Source organism: Theobroma umbraticum, unplaced genomic scaffold (genome assembly GCF_002168275.2).
Source record: "Theobroma umbraticum cultivar Fairchild unplaced genomic scaffold, ASM216827v3 scaffold_56.0, whole genome shotgun sequence".
Lineage (NCBI taxonomy): Eukaryota > Viridiplantae > Streptophyta > Magnoliopsida > Malvales > Malvaceae > Theobroma > Theobroma umbraticum.
This window is the reverse complement of record NW_018397256.1, coordinates 12,634,695-12,646,352: the sequence shown is the minus strand read 5'-3', so window position 1 is coordinate 12,646,352 and position 11,658 is coordinate 12,634,695. Positions and strand designations below refer to the sequence as shown.

The following is an 11,658-nucleotide window of genomic DNA, read 5'->3' as shown; positions in this document are numbered from 1 at the left end:
GTGGGGGAGGAAGAAGAAATCTTAATGATTTGCATTGATTGAGGGAAGATGAGTAAAAAGAAATCAACCGACCATTTATTAATTGTATAAACCCATACATTAATGTTTTCCCCCTGTGACATGCTCATGCCAGCAAGCTTATTCTTCAAACCATGTTCCTCCAAATAAACATATAATGCTTTTGTTTTTTTTTTTTCTCCTCCTCCTACTAAAATATAAATCATGGTATGAAACTTTTTAGGACAATCAAATGTGAGAATTCAACTCAAAAACTTTAAAAACAAGTATAATATTACTTTCCCATTGGCAATAGAATCAGACAGTAATGGATGAAAATTTTATAATATGCTTTCCCCTTTAACATTATAATTAATTGCTTGACTGATATCAACAACGTTTCGTGCACGATTTTATTTTTATATATCTTTTTAGTTAATAAATGATGAAAAATAATATTATTAAAATTTATATTTAATATATTAACAGTATGTATTAAATTTGGTAAAAATAAAGATATATTTAGTTGTTATCCATTTCCCATTGTTTAATTTTATTTTATGTTCAAATTGGGTCTGTTTTTTTCTTTCTTGTTAATGAAATAATCTGAAATTTGACGATGAAATGATGCAAAATTACAAAAAAAAAAAATTGGAAAAAGGGTAAAGAGGGTGGTGGAGGATGTATGATTATTGCCACCTAAGATTTCAACACAAATTTCCAAGTATGAATGGAGCAAGGGTCTTGTAACAATCATGTCAAAGAATAAGAACGTGTGATAATGATAATACTACTACTTATAATAATAATAATAATAATAATTAATCATTACTAACACTCAAAGGAAATGACTAACTTTCTTTTACCAATTTTTAGGATTGTGAGGCATATTATATTGGTGAGTGAATAATGCAGATCTATTAATATTTTTTTAATGACAAAACTATGTATAAATAATGATTATAATTATAATCAAATATTACATCTCACATAAAAATTATTGAACAGTCATTTCAGTTGACGAATTAAACTGGCATGGACCGAACAATTGGGCCACTTGAACAGGGAATCAAAGCCTGAGTAAACCCCCAGCAGTGATATATATATATATAGAAAGTAAATTTTTATTTCTTTTCTTTTTCGAAAAATATACAAAACACAATTAACCCGACAGATAAATACACGAAATATGAATTACCCAAACAGATAATACATGGAACACAAATAACTTGATAGTTATGTCTTAAAAAATGTAAATTAGAGGCATGCACAGTGTTATCTTTTTGTAGCTTTTAAGAAAACTAATCTTAAAATTATAAGTAGCATTTTCATTTTTACCTTTGCTAGACATTTGGGATTTCTCCCATATTCAAATGGGGTTATAAATGAAAGAGAAAAAAGAAAAAAGAATTCTTTATATATTGATTACTAAGTGGCACCACAAGTTCATTATTGCTACCATGGTCACCAGGTTAATACATTGATACATGTCTCTCTTTCCCAAATGAAGAAATTTCAGAAAGGACAAAAGATCAAAAAATTAAAAAAAAATCAGAATTTTTGGGATGATTTCTTTTTTTTTTTTTTGCTTTCTCCACTTTAAACACTCTCCTGGTTACAATTACTACATAGAATATAACTGCAGGCAGACAGGTCAAAATTGCTCCAAAGTGAGATGGATATCACTTCATATCCTTAATGGTCGGTTTCCAGAGCTAAGATGGTCAAACTTAGCCTTCTTTACCTGTGTTTTCTTGGTGGCAACTTGTTGGAAAAGATTTGGACCTCCAAAGTCCTGCTTATTGTGCCTTATCTTCTTCCTCTTACCCCGGTCATATTCTTCATCCCTGTAAAAATTAAAAAGCAGGGCATTATGAGATTAAAACCTTTAAACCAGGCAAAGCTATTCACATACATTCTATGAGGAAATCAAAAGTCTGTTCTGCTCCAAATATTGGCAACATGGGCAGCTAAAGATGATATCGCGACCAAAGGAGGATAAAGAAAGAATGCATCTTTCTTTACTCACCATTCATCCAGAACATAACCGATTTTGACACTTTCCCGACCACTTGCTTCTATGGTCTGAGAGGGTGAGTCAATATCCACTTCATCCCATCTTGCAACTGCATTGAGCAAAACAGGCCAAACAATAGCTCAGCTAGTCAGAGAAAAATAATGACAGCAGGAATGCAGATGATGCAAAACAAATGAGTTCCAAAAGAAATGCAAAATGAAACAAATGAATTTCAAAAGCATGAAACAAAGGAAAGAGAGCATAAAAGGTTTAAATTCAGATGATGCACGTGTGATACAAATGAATTTCAAAAGCATAAGGCAAAATAGGAGCTGGAATAGATATTTTAGATAAGTACGCACCAGTTGTCACCCCCAGACTTCGGGTAAGCACATGCGGAGACGCATCCATTTTGCTATCTTTCGAAGAATCAGTTTCCCTTGAGTTATGCCGGTTTGCTTCTGAGACTGAGCCATAACTCCTTTCTACCTGTTGATCAGTTGCAAGAACAGTACCATTCTGATAAATCCTCTCGTTAAATTCTCCATCTATCGTATTGATCAAGGAACTGGCATAATTGCTAACATTTTTCAGATCAATATCATTGGCTGCCTTTTTCCTCCCATGATAAATCGAACCTAAAGTGATTGTGCTGGATTTCCCAGATGTAGATGGCCCCAGATCTTCAGGAAGCAAATCCTCATCCGTCAAAATTGTTTTACCAAGAACGTAAGCATTCAATGTGCGTTTCTTGCTCCTTTTATGTTTCTTCTTGCTGCTAATGTGTAGGGATGACCTGAAAATTTTAAATCTTAGGCCAATATGCATATTTTTACGCCGAAGCTTCAGATATTTCTTCTTCGATTTTCTACAGGATGCATAATCAGGAGCTTCAGTCTTTAAACATCCTTTTGGCATGCTCAACGGGGATTCAAAAATAATATTTTGTCTACCATCATCTCCCTTCTTGTTCAGTGACTTATCACTGGTACTGTTGTTGGAAGCATCTCCAACCTGTAAATGAAATGGGAATAAAATCAAAATCCAATGTATAAATATTATTACTAGTGTTAGATATGGAATATGATAAATACAATCACCTGACTACTCTGACAGTTTGGCTTATTTTGAGGTCTAATGGGGTCAACATTCTTAGATGTCTCATCAGTAGTACTCATAGATGGAGCTTCACCAGAAGCTTTCTTCACTGCTTTATTAACACAATCTTCTAGTTGAACTGTACTTGAAACCTCAATGTTTGAAGAATGATTAATCTGGAGGCATAAAACAATTTACAAATTAAAAACAGGTGCATATGCCGCCCATGTAGGAAAGGAGACAGAAACTTGTGTAGGGAATGAAACATGCATTTACCTTCTGCAAGGTCTCTTTAGTCGCAAGCTTATCAGCGGCTAAGTTCTGGAGACCACCACCGTTGGGTGATATGGTCAGTGGGACTCCAAAATCTCTTTTAGAATTTCCCCTCTCATTGCAGTCACTATCTTTGGCACCAATAATAACAGTTGAATTTTCAATATTAGAACTGTCAACATTGTCAACTACAGAATGCGCTGATAGGAGCAAATTTTCACCATGAATAGGGTTTGAAACAGTTGCTTGTGACGGATCCTTCAATAATGGCACATTGGAAGAGGGAAAAATGGACTCCTTTTTACGCACTGAGCTCTCTGCCATTAGGTGCACATTGTTTTGCTGAGATGGCACTTGCTTCATGCTTGTCTCCTTTGATAAGCCACCATTAACATTACCCTTTTTATTCATAACAGCAGAAGTGCCTGAAGCACATAACTTATTCTCAACTGAACCAGTTTGCATCTCTTCCTTAAGATTTTGATTAAACACAGACTTTCCATTCACATTTGCCTTTGAGTTATCTCTCTGAAGATTATCAACAGGTTTCCTTGGAGCAATATTTCTTCTGTCACGAACATAAAATAACATGTACGCCTTCTGCTCCAAAACAGTCCTCTCACTGACCTGGACAACCTGTTGCATTATGTTTGGAAACACATTAGAAGGTTCATTCTGAGATCCATAATAATGCATCCAGTAAGGATCTCTCCAATAACTAAATAAGAAAAGGAGACAGTTCCTATCCCCACCTTTAATCTCTCTTCATTCCATTACATGTGATGGAATAAATATACTTATCAATATATAAAGTAGTCCTCAATTTCCAATAATGAACATCTCTCATGGATTGCGAAAATAGTAGGATAAGCCACATTTTTCAAAGACAACAATATAGGTTCAGCACCTTGATCCTTTCCCCTTTATTTGTGGAAATTGAAGAAAGAGAAGGAGGCTCTTCCTAGTAAGTAGGGAATAATATCCTCTCACTGATCCACTCTACTAGAATTCTACTAGCTAGAAAAAATCTAAGGACAAAGTAGTTTCAAGTACCCTTTTGTCATCAAGGGAGTACCACATGCCACTAGATGTGCGAACAAAACAGTAGTAGTGGCCAGAATGAGTGCTCCATCCACAATGAACCAGAACGCCATAAAGAGTGTACTTCAAATCTCCTTCCTGCCAAGTCCAATAAACTTAACATTTCAATTAGTTATATAAAGCATGATGTCAAAGTAATTGGCAAGATATATTACAAGCATAGTTTCCCCACAGCAGAAAGCATCACACATCACAGTCAGGATGCAAAACTCTAACAAAATAAATATCAAATGAACAGTAAACTTCTTCCTAAGATCACTGCCCCTGAAAAGTCATAAGAGAAAAGACACTTATTTGACATTGCATTACTCTTTGGACACTACTTTATTTGTCTCTCACCAAATGGCTTAGATAACCTACAAACTCACTGACTTGAGATAAGTTACAGTGTGCAACAGAAGTTCACTCACATTGGGACCACTGACAAAAGGCTTCATGTCTAAGGTTGGACCAAATTCAACTTTCCGGTCAATCTTTTGGCCAAAATCATGTGCACGAAATCTCTTTAGATGGATGGTGAGTACATGAGGTGCCTTGTAAACTGTGAGCTGTTTCATGGCCCTAACTTTATGCTTGCAGCGTTGGCATTGATACTGCTTCTCCCCTCCATCCAAAAGCTCCGCAGCAGTGAAGTTTTTAAGTGCTTTAAGCAAGGAATCAGCCTTAGCTATTTCAAGACTTAAATCTAGAAAGGGATCAAATGTATTGGAGCAGTAAGAACACTGCATGCATTTCACCTGAAGATGTAACAAGAAACCATTGAATAATGTAAAGAAGCATCAATTTAAAAGAAGCTTAATCAGCAACTTGAACATATATAGTAAGTGCATTAACTTTCCTTGCTTAATTGCAACACATATAGAAGCTGTCAAAATCTAGCAAAAACTGTTTAAATTTGGCCATATCATAATCCAGCAAGAAAAATTTTACCTGACTACGAAGGCGACCACCAAAGATCTTGTGCACCAAACTCTTCTCATAAGCACTAGGAGATTCACTTGGTACTCCTGAAGGTAAGCAGCACTTGTGCATGGATTCCAGCAGGTGTACCATGTACTCATGTGCATCCTCCTGTCGAGAATTGCGGAAGTTCCGAGATATGCCTAAGCATGAGGTCAAGAATAACAAGGTCTACCAAGCTAAACAGCAGAATGCCTTAATCAGGGGAAAGTCATTAATTAGCTACCAATTTTAATATTAATTGAGGTTTAATTGGTGGCTGTAATATAATAAGTCCCTCAAATGAATTTCAGGAACTTATAGCCAACAGAAGCGCCTAGAGTAATCTCCATTGGCTAAGGATTAATAAGGTAATATCTCATGCATGATGCACAAAAAGGATACATCGTAGGTTTGAGACCAGATCGTTTGGAGCCAATATTCTCCCAGTTGATTGAAGAGCACGGCTAACATGTTTCTGGATAGCACACAAGGCACAAAATCCAGCAATACGGCCTTCACAAACGAATCAAAACATGGACATCAGAGATGAAAAATAAAAACATAACATGTAAAGCTAGCCTTGCACGTATAGCCAAAGCATAACATACATTGAAACACATAGAAAAAGCAGAATAGAGAAGAGACCATAGTTTCACTCACAAGAATTTTGATGCTTGCCACTTTGTAGGTAAGCTGCTAAAGGCTCTGTGTATGTCAGGCATTGCAATACCGAATTTAGAAAACAAGTGTTTCCAAGATTCTCCAAACCAGCACCCTGTAAATTATTCAAGTGGCTAATTGTAAAATCCACCTATTGGAAACAACCAAATACTTTGACGAAGAGAAAAAGCCACAGAAATCTCCCAAAACCGCTTTTGACAAAGGACTCCATGAAAACAAAATATGTATAAAAGCAAACTCAATGAAGTAACCCAATTTAACCATTCATGAAAAACATCCATGACAAATTAAGAAACTTAAAACACGCGCAGAAAAAGAATAGAATTTCACATAAATTCGTAATATGAAGTAAATAGTAAACACCACTAAGCTAAAACTAAACCTAACAAATAATTTGAGAGAAAGGAGACAGATGGAGAGGAACCCATCAATTAACAACTAAAGCATCAAAAGAAAAAGCTTACTATTTTACGAAAAGTAATCCTCAAACTGAGAACTGGATCCAACCCATTCTCCCACATATCCGACCCATCAGGCTTCCTTCCTGCAACACCCGCTTGACCAGACCCCACCCCGGTCGACCGCTTCGGATCCGGCCCAGGGTTTAGCGTCTCGATTCTAAAATCCCCACCGGCGCAACTTTTAAACCCATTGAAGGGCTTCCTTGCTGGATGGAACTCAATCTTTCCTTTAAAGAGCTGACCGCCACTAGAAGAAGTAGAACCCTGTGTCCCCTTTCCAAGATCAGAACGTTCTTCTTTCTCTGTTTTCGTGGTCAATTCTGAGCTACTTATCGTTCTTGATTCCATTACTCAAAACAAAAATCAGGTAAAAGATTCCGTACCTTTTAATTTCTAAATTTGGAGAGAAGGTTTTCGGTTGAAGAAAAAAGCAAAAAAAAAAAAAAAAAGCAGAGAGCTTTTTCGGCTTCTGCTCAAGAGGAAGAGAAAAAGAGAGGGGAAGCTCACTATTAAACCCTACTGCAAAGACTCTAGAATAAAAAATTATTAAATTTTTTAATTGGATATTGATTTAAATAGGTTGGGATACGATGCACCTGATTATTTCTAAAGGGTAACGCGTTAAATTTAACCATGGCCAATGGATCGCGAAACTCTGTCCTTAAAGCCAATGGCAAGCCGACACGACAAGGTAAATATGTTTCATAGGATGTTCCAAAATTTGCCGTGTTGTGTGGAGTTCGGGATCGGTTGGTCTGAACCTTACAAAAATTGTACACGTGGCTATTTGTGGTTTGTGGTAGGAGCGAGGTGGGCCCACTTTTGGGGGTAATGGACGGCCAGACTGTATTCACAGCGCATAGACTTCTGCCCATTTTATGGTGTTTGTGTTAATTATATTGAAATACCACTATTTTTGAAGCAAGTTTTCTATTTGATGTAGTATTAATTTTATCTTATCAATTAAGTGTTATTATCTCATCAGATAAATAAATTAACTCCAAAAATCCATTCTCAACTTGGATTGCAGACTGCAACTCGCATTTATCATAATCATTAATAATCACTAAATCACGGTAATGTTAGTTGTAATTATACAGGTATACTGGTATTATGTTGCACAAGTTAGATGTTTATATGTCAACAGAAGTCTTATTCTCAGACCTTATATAGATCACTCCTCAAATATTCATAATTTTAATTCTTACTATTTAGTAAGAGAATCCTTTATAGTAGTAGTAAAATTTAAAAGGTTTTATAACAAAGAAAACAATGCATTATAAAGTTAGATAAAAAGACTTTTTATTATTTTCACTCAACAAGTAATATTTAAATTATTTTAAAAATTATTATTATTATTATATATTAAAATTAAGTACGTAAGTCAATTCACTATTTAAAAGAAATTCGTATTATTTTGTGAAGTGCAAAAGGGAAATGTATTAACAAATCACTGGCTCTTAAAGGAGCAATGCAATCACCGACCGCTTATTGCTACTTTTACTCATAGGGACGTGTAAATACAAATCCAACTAAATTGAAGTGAGTCTAGTGTTTTTAATTTAATTTTTCTAATAATTTGATTGAGATAATTTGATTTGACTTTGATTATAAATTTTCTAACCGAATTAACCATATTTGAATAAAGATATAGTAGAGTTTTTAAGTGAAAAATAAATCATAAACTATTTGTTGTTATTTTTATTCATATGTTTAATTATTTATTACTTATGTGAGTATCTATCTTATTTATTTTAATTGTTCATCATCATTTTTAATATTTTTGTAGTATTGATTTATAAAAAAAAAGCAACATAAATAAATATATACAATTTTTTTTTTTGTAAATTCAATTTTCGAAAATCGAACTGAACTAACTAAATTAATTCGATTTTGATTAATTCAATTATTTGTAAAATTTGATTTAGTTTAAGTTATTCTTAAATATGAATTCAATTAATTTAATTTTTAAATATCTAAAATCAGGCTAATCCGAATAACTGTTTGTTCTACCCTATCCACGCGTGTGGGTCGATAAACACACACAATCCTACGTGCTCCGCACGTGACACAATACTTCAGCACAGAAGTTAAGATAAGCTGTATCAGAGTATACGTGTTTCTCGGGCTCAAAAGCATCGAGATTCAAAAGATTCTGTTCGGGCCCCAAGCCCAGATCAAACAGAAGGTTAGCGTTTTATCTTGCTGCCCAAACCTCTACATTTGGGTTTGAACCTGTCCCCGTCTGTACACTTGGGCTCAAACGAAGAACAGATGCTTGGCATGTATTTGGTCAAGGAATGTTTGGCAAGTGAATTACATATTACCTATACCATTATTTTATGGTGAAAATTTTAAGCATGGCCTTGGATTCATGCTTCATAATGTTTTGTGTTCATAATGATTCTTTAAGTAAAAAAATTATATATTAATTAATAAATAAAATATTTAAATATCATTTTTACTGTTGAGTTATTTATTTTGTTATTAGAATTTAAAGTTTAGGATTTAGAAATTAAACGATTTTTGAGTAATGGTTTAAGATTAAATATGCAATGTAAATTTATAAAATAATATATCAATTGAGACATTAGGTAGGAATAAAAGATTTTTATAAATTATTTGTTTTTTATCATTGAAATTTAGGGTTTAGGGTTTGTAAAACAAAGATTTGTTGTTGACAACGAAAGATCGGACGGGTGAGGCAAATTTAGGAAAAGAACATCGGACGAGGAGCGCCGATTGAGACAGGAGATGCTATCCAATTATAAAAAATTTCTCTCCAGGTGACCCCTCAACAGGGCCCCTATTGAGAGGTGCGGGTCACTGAATGGGCTACTACTGACTTGGGCATGTGAACAACTGGCTTTCCTTGGACCAAAATTGGGCCCTTGAAACAATTATTGCTTTCAGCATAAACTCTGAATTCTGAAACATGCATGCAACACATTGTGTCTTGTTTACTTTTTCTTTTTCTGGTCAGGTTGATCTATCTGTTAGCATTTATTCTTCATTTTAAGTGAAAAAAAAGGAAAAAAAAAAAAGGAGAAAAACCCAAGTTGACTTGTTAAAGGTAGTGCTGTTTGCTTTTATTACAGTAACAGAATATGAGGAACATAGCTTGATAAAGCAAGCATGCTTGACCAGACCAGAACCAGAACCAGAACCTTTCCCCACATTTGTAACTAACCCACCTCCAAGTCTAGTCTTCATGCTTCTATTGGACTAGGTTGCTAACCTTCTTCTTTCTTTATCTTTTTTCCATAAATATTTGATCGAATGTGTCAACTAATTCGGTTTATGTTTACGGAGTTGGTTAACAGGAAAACAACATATCAGATGCTTGATTGGTATAAACAGTTTTCTCATTTGGTTAAGCAGATCTGAAAGTGGTCATGGTTGTTCAGCAGAGTCTTTGCACCACTTTGTCTCATGAAAGCAAATGGGATGTTTGGGTTAGGTTCAACCTATGTATATCCCTTCTGGCCTATAGGGTGCTGCATTCTTTAGCCTGGTTAATGTGGGCTAACCACCACATTCTCTCCTCATCATATTCATGATGTGACATCAAGGTTATCATCGATGATTAATCTAACCAAGTATCTTTATAGGTAAAATTTACATGAGTTTGTACCTACTGATGCAAAATTCCTGAACCCATTTTGGAAGAGTGCTAGAAAGTTAACTGAAAGGAAGAGAACAATGTGGGAAGTTTCAGGCGGAGGACACTGGCATGAAGATTTGGCCTTTGTGAAATTTTCCCAATACAGCCAAAAGTAAGGTAACAATATTTTGTAGTGAGTTGGTGGTTGCTTCCAATGACTAAAAGAAGGAGCAGACATAGGAATCAGACAGAGCAGAAAGTGGAAACGAACGACCAAGGAGAGAACTAGAGACAAAGAACATAATTATCCCCAAGTTCTCTTTGATCTTAAGATAGCTTCTATTGTAATAATGATATATATCAGTAAGCTTAAGTCTAATTGATTATCTTTTGACAGAAGCTTGGACGATGTCATCGCCATCATTATAGAAATCTTCCTACGCATTTCTTTTTACTGTTTGTTATGCTGTCATTTCCCAATAATTTGCAGACAGGAATCAAACGTAAAAGACAACAAGATGGTCATCAGCTATTGAAGTTGCTTAACATGGACTGAAGATTGGCATCAATCACGATGTAAAATTCAGGACTTGGCCATCTATATTTACTTCATCTGTCAGTCTAGCTATGTGCTATAAATGCTTAACTAATAAAAGGATCACATATGTATATAGTTTGATGGGGAAGCCTTAAAGAATATGGGTTCAACTTAATTATAAAGATGATCACCCCCTCCACCCCACAAGAAAAAAAGGGTTCAAATTCAATTGAAGGAATCTTCTAATTGTTAGGAAAAAAGAGGGTAAAACTGATGGTTCTTGGCCCACAGTTTATCAAACCTAAGAATGAGGGGGATTATAGGATGCTTCCAACTTTCAGGAGAGTGCCTTGGAAGCATGGAAAATGAACACAGAAGCAGTAAATTAAGGAATGCCACCTAGTTGTTTCTTAGTAATTGCAGCAGAAGCCGACCTGCCATGATGTGCCGTCCATGACCCGCAAACAAAGCAATCACACAAAAACAGGGTGTGCTGAGATCAAGAACAAACAGGGGAAGACAAGAGTGATAGATTAAAGAAGTGTAGAAAGTCAAATTGAATTGGAGGATATAATTGTTAATTTTCCATGTAAAAATGGTGGCTTACATCACATATACTTATCCCAACGGCACAAGCTTATCATCATAGATTTGATTCTACAAATGCTAAACGACAAGAACCCTTAGTAAAAGCATGATTCGAAGAGTTGAATAAGGGAAGATTTTAAACGCTCTTAATGTCTCAATTTGCGTGTCAATTTGGTTTATTATTCATATCCCAATATGAGGCTCAAAATCAAATAATGGTGATAATAATAGAAAAAAGAAAGAGAAAATTGGAGAAAAAGAGAGAGTAAGACAGCCCACAAGACACGCTCTCTTTTAGGCCAAAGACTTTAAAAATTGATGACTTCATCGACAATTTCACTTGAGGCCTTGAATTTCC

At 35.0% G+C, this 11,658-nt stretch overlaps 1 protein-coding gene across 1 annotated transcript; it reads right to left on the bottom strand.

Annotated features, from left to right (window-relative positions):
- Nucleotides 1-1,383: 1,383 nt before the first annotated feature.
- Nucleotides 1,384-7,026, bottom strand: UBP23 (ubiquitin-specific protease 23). Its single transcript, XM_021421104.2, has 11 exons — nt 6,574-7,026; nt 6,089-6,203; nt 5,831-5,941; nt 5,417-5,589; nt 4,897-5,223; nt 4,439-4,564; nt 3,389-4,021; nt 3,115-3,288; nt 2,377-3,028; nt 2,027-2,123; nt 1,384-1,844 (listed from the first exon to the last, which is right to left on the bottom strand). The coding sequence occupies exons 1-11, from the start codon at nt 6,916-6,918 to the stop codon at nt 1,685-1,687; spliced, it is 2,913 nt and encodes a 970-aa protein (XP_021276779.1). The 5' UTR covers nt 6,919-7,026; the 3' UTR covers nt 1,384-1,684.
- Between the last annotated feature and the right edge of the window lie 4,632 nt (nt 7,027-11,658).